Genomic DNA, 4,067 nt, shown 5'->3' on the forward strand with positions numbered 1-4,067 from the left:
CGGAAACATCGCGATGACACGATCCAGAAAAAACCCGGCGGAACTTCTCATGGTTCTTCTTCCTGTTATACGGATCACGTAAGTGGACGTACTTTTTAGCTCTTGTGTTGAAATCTTTAATTATCTAGTGCATCGTTCAATTAAACACATTATTTTAACACCCAGTCAAACATATAGACGTCCATTCTTATTTATCTGTGGATATTTAAAGGCAGATGGGAACAAAATATTCTATTTTAAATGAAAAAAAAATCGCTGAACATGGCGGCGATGCTCGTGTCTTGTAGTGATGATTGAGCTTGTATTTTATCCAGGTATAGCAGATAATCCAATGTTTGGTTTTGATTTGAACATTTACAGCAAATGGCGGACGACGCCGGTGGTAGAGGAGGTTTTCGCGGGGGCTTTGGCGCAGGTGGCCGCGGTCGTGGCCGTGGACGCGGCAGGGGCCGTGGAAGGGGTCGCGGAGCTCGGGGTGGCAAGTCCGAAGACAAGGAGGTAGGATTTTTATTTGAATCAAGCAAACTCGGTTGATTTAAAGTGTTAATTATTAACAGTGATGCTCTTTCCTTTTAGTGGGTTCCCGTCACCAAGCTGGGCCGCCTTGTTAAGGACATGAAGATCAAGACTCTGGAGGAGATCTATCTCTACTCTCTGCCCATCAAGGTATGAGCATCAGCTATTTTATATAAAATATGCAGTGAATATTACGTTTTTTGTCATATGGCACATCTGAAATGCAATTTCAAAAAGTTATCGAGCCCTGTCACTTTAAAACTCATCCTTCTGTCCACCTCTCCATCTTTTCTACAACTTTCCATTTGTTCAACCAGTTGCTTTTGTGTCATGACAAAATCAGTTACATCTTTCCACCCATGTTTCCCATCTCCATCTTTTCTTTAAATCAGTTTGTCCAGTGCAACTCAAAGCTATTATTCCCTGTCATTGTCTTTTCCTCCAGCTTCCTCTTTTTGGTAGTAACATATTTTGGTAGTAACATATTTGTACTAAAACGCATTTGGGAAAGCTAAAAATATCAACCTTTTTAAAATATTATTATTACATGATGATGAGACGTTGTTCCTCTTTGTAGGAGTCTGAGATCATTGACTTCTTCCTGGGTTCTGGTCTGAAAGACGAGGTCCTGAAGATCATGCCTGTCCAAAAGCAGACCAGGGCTGGTCAGCGCACAAGGTTCAAGGTAAACGTCAGATCTGAGTGTCTTGTGACTCGTTTTGTTGAATAGTCGCCCTCTAATTTTGTCCGTCCTCATTTGCAGGCCTTTGTTGCCATTGGCGACTACAACGGCCATGTTGGTCTGGGAGTGAAGTGCTCCAAAGAGGTAGCCACAGCTATCCGTGGGGCCATCATCCTGGCCAAGCTGTCAATCGTTCCAGTCAGGAGAGGTTACTGGGGTAACAAGATCGGCAAACCCCACACCGTGCCCTGCAAGGTGACGGGCCGCTGTGGCTCGGTTCTGGTGCGTCTCATCCCGGCTCCCCGTGGTACTGGAATTGTGTCGGCGCCTGTGCCCAAGAAGCTGCTCATGATGGCTGGTATTGATGATTGCTACACCTCCGCCAGGGGCTGCACTGCCACGCTCGGCAACTTTGGTAAGCTTCCCCTTTAGGTTTTCAGAGTTTAATGCAGAACAAATGAGTTTTTCTTCTTTGCTCTGCTCAGCTTCACCTCTGCAATGGTGGTGTTGTCGTTATTTTCAGGAGAGAAAAGAGCAAATACTATACGTCTTCTGTTCCCGAGCTACTGTGTTGAACATCTTTATTTTTTTTTAGAAAAGCTTTGTGTTTGTTTTGTGCGTCATCCACTAATTACCTTCATCTTTTACAGCTAAGGCCACCTTTGATGCCATCTCAAAGACCTACAGCTATCTGACCCCTGATCTGTGGAAGGAAACAGTTTTCACAAAGTCTCCATACCAGGTCGGTGCAATGGATATATTTTTTTTTATTTTATTTCGTTTTTTAAAAGTTGTATATGTACAGTTTTTGAAAAATCTTTTTGTTTTGTTTTTCAGGAGTTCACCGACCATCTGGCTAAGACTCACACCAGGGTGTCTGTGCAGCGGGGCCAGACTGTGCCAGCTCCTACCTCCTAAATGTTTTGTACAGAAGATCGTTGAATAAACGTTCTGAGATACCACTTGATGCGTTATGAGTTTTGTATCATGTGCAAGTTTCTTTTGAAATCTGAAAAATAAGAGTAGTGCTGCTGCTGACTTTGTACTTCATACTTATTTCATCTTAAGATTAAAGAATCTGCATGGAGGTGGCAACATAGTGTTACAAATTCTGTGTTTAACCTGTTTTAATAAGTTGGGATTTATTGATCCATTTCATGGCCAGGTGTTGCTCAGGAGCTCTTACTGAAAAGTGGAAATTTTTGAGAAATTTAAGTTTATGTATTTTTCAGCATGCATGTACAGGTCGACAGCGACACATCTAAATTTGCAGTACCGTAATTCCGCCACACATAGCGCTATCTGAAAAATTCCAACGGTTTCTGAAAGTGGAGACGTTACACTTTCCTGCAAATATCGGGTTAATACGGCAATTTCACAGCTGCAGCTGCAGAGAGTAATTAGTCAGGGGAGGGCACTCGTTTAATAGACGGTAAATTGCGAAAATAACTTGCTGGATATTGAAAGTTCCGGTTGTTATGGATACATGAGTAAGTATATCATCTAAGAGGACATTTAAAGAACTACTTGCAATTAAAATGAAGATTTATTTAGTCAGACGTTTGAAACTTAGGCGTAAAGAGCTCCGTCTGGGGGCCAGACTTTGAAGCAAAGCGATCATTGGACCAAATGGCCCGCCTCAACTAAACTAGGTAATAGACAAAGATGTCAGCCAGTCAGAATTCTAGCTCCAGTGTTCTTGACCAATGACTGTAAAACGGTTTGTAGAAAAGAAGCGCATGCGTTCGGTTCGGCGGTTAAATCAAATGCGATATGAAAGAAGATGGAGTTTGTCTCACCTAGTAAAGAAACGTTTAGTTGAGAAAGGAATTAAAACTTGCTAAAACTATTTCGTAGCGTTCATTTTATAGCGTTAACACCGGTGTTGTAAGTGGCCTGGAATGAAACGTGTATGATAGATGCCATGTGGGTGAAATTTTATGGATGATACTCTGATGTCCCATTCTCCCGAAGGCAGCACAGAGCTGCACCACCAGAAACATACAGAAACACTGAAGAGAAGAAGAGCTATGATTAATGTAGTTACAGTTCTATCCATATTTTAATGTTGCAGAGCTCAATCGTTTAGAAATAGATCAAAGTTTAAACTGGCATGTTGAACATCTTTTATCTGGTCATTTTGTGGAATATTTAACAACTAGAAAATGGCAAAGAATAAGAATATTTTTTCCACTCTGATTGGCTGCTGTTAGGCCTACCAATTTTAACTTGATTGTAAATTGCATTTTTCGTAGACACTTGTGAAAATATATTTTTTCCCCATGGGAAATTATTTTTGATGATAAATACAGAAACAAGCATAAATATCAAAACATCTACAATAGTGATAGTAATATTAATGATAAAATAATGGTCAGTGCAAAGTAGCCTGCAAATTCTTTGTTGGGGGGGGCTGGGCCAAAAAAGGTTGAGAAACACTGATTTAGTTGGTAATGTTGCATGTTCTAAATTACATGCAGAAACATTGACTGAAAGGACTCTTATTTAATGTTGAGGGATTTTTGCCTGTAAGTAAAACCTTTTAGGTCTTGTGTTGCCGTCAATCAGCTGCAGTGTTTTAGAGAGCGAATGTGCTTCTGACGGGCTCTGATTGGCCCGTCAAAAGTAAACAGAACAACACGTCATCTTAACAGGATGGGAGGGGGGAAAAAAAGGAGAAGAAGCTCTCCATCCGGGAGTGAATGTGGAATGGTCCTCCCTCGCCATCTACTGGTGGATCAGAAAATTGCTACTTGAACAGTAGATTTACAGCAAACATATATACAGAAAAATACATAAAATCGCAGAAAACTTGGAAATTAATCAAGGGATATTAGTATTATATACATGAATTCCAAAATTTAAATTG

At 40.8% G+C, this 4,067-nt stretch overlaps 1 protein-coding gene across 1 annotated transcript; it reads left to right on the forward strand.

Annotated features, from left to right (window-relative positions):
• rps2 (ribosomal protein S2) lies at window positions 1-2,160 on the forward strand. Its single transcript, XM_081609962.1, has 7 exons — window positions 1-78; window positions 361-498; window positions 577-666; window positions 1,094-1,201; window positions 1,280-1,613; window positions 1,849-1,940; window positions 2,036-2,160. The coding sequence occupies exons 2-7, from the start codon at window positions 364-366 to the stop codon at window positions 2,114-2,116; spliced, it is 840 nt and encodes a 279-aa protein (XP_081466088.1). The 5' UTR covers window positions 1-78; window positions 361-363; the 3' UTR covers window positions 2,117-2,160.
• The last annotated feature ends 1,907 nt before the right edge of the window (window positions 2,161-4,067 follow it).

The sequence above is a fragment of the Poecilia reticulata genome, chromosome 8 (genome assembly GCF_904066995.2).
Source record: "Poecilia reticulata chromosome 8, P_reticulata-male-v2, whole genome shotgun sequence".
NCBI classification, from domain to species: Eukaryota; Metazoa; Chordata; class Actinopteri; order Cyprinodontiformes; family Poeciliidae; genus Poecilia; species Poecilia reticulata.

Coding starts and splice junctions, on each gene's coding strand:
- rps2 (XM_081609962.1), top strand. CDS start 364: ATGGCGGACGACGCCGGTGGTAGAGGAGGTTTTCGCGGGGGCTTTGGC. Junction 499..576: donor GCAAGTCCGAAGACAAGGAG/GTAGGATTTTTA, acceptor CTTTCCTTTTAG/TGGGTTCCCGTCACCAAGCT. Junction 667..1,093: donor TCTACTCTCTGCCCATCAAG/GTATGAGCATCA, acceptor TCCTCTTTGTAG/GAGTCTGAGATCATTGACTT.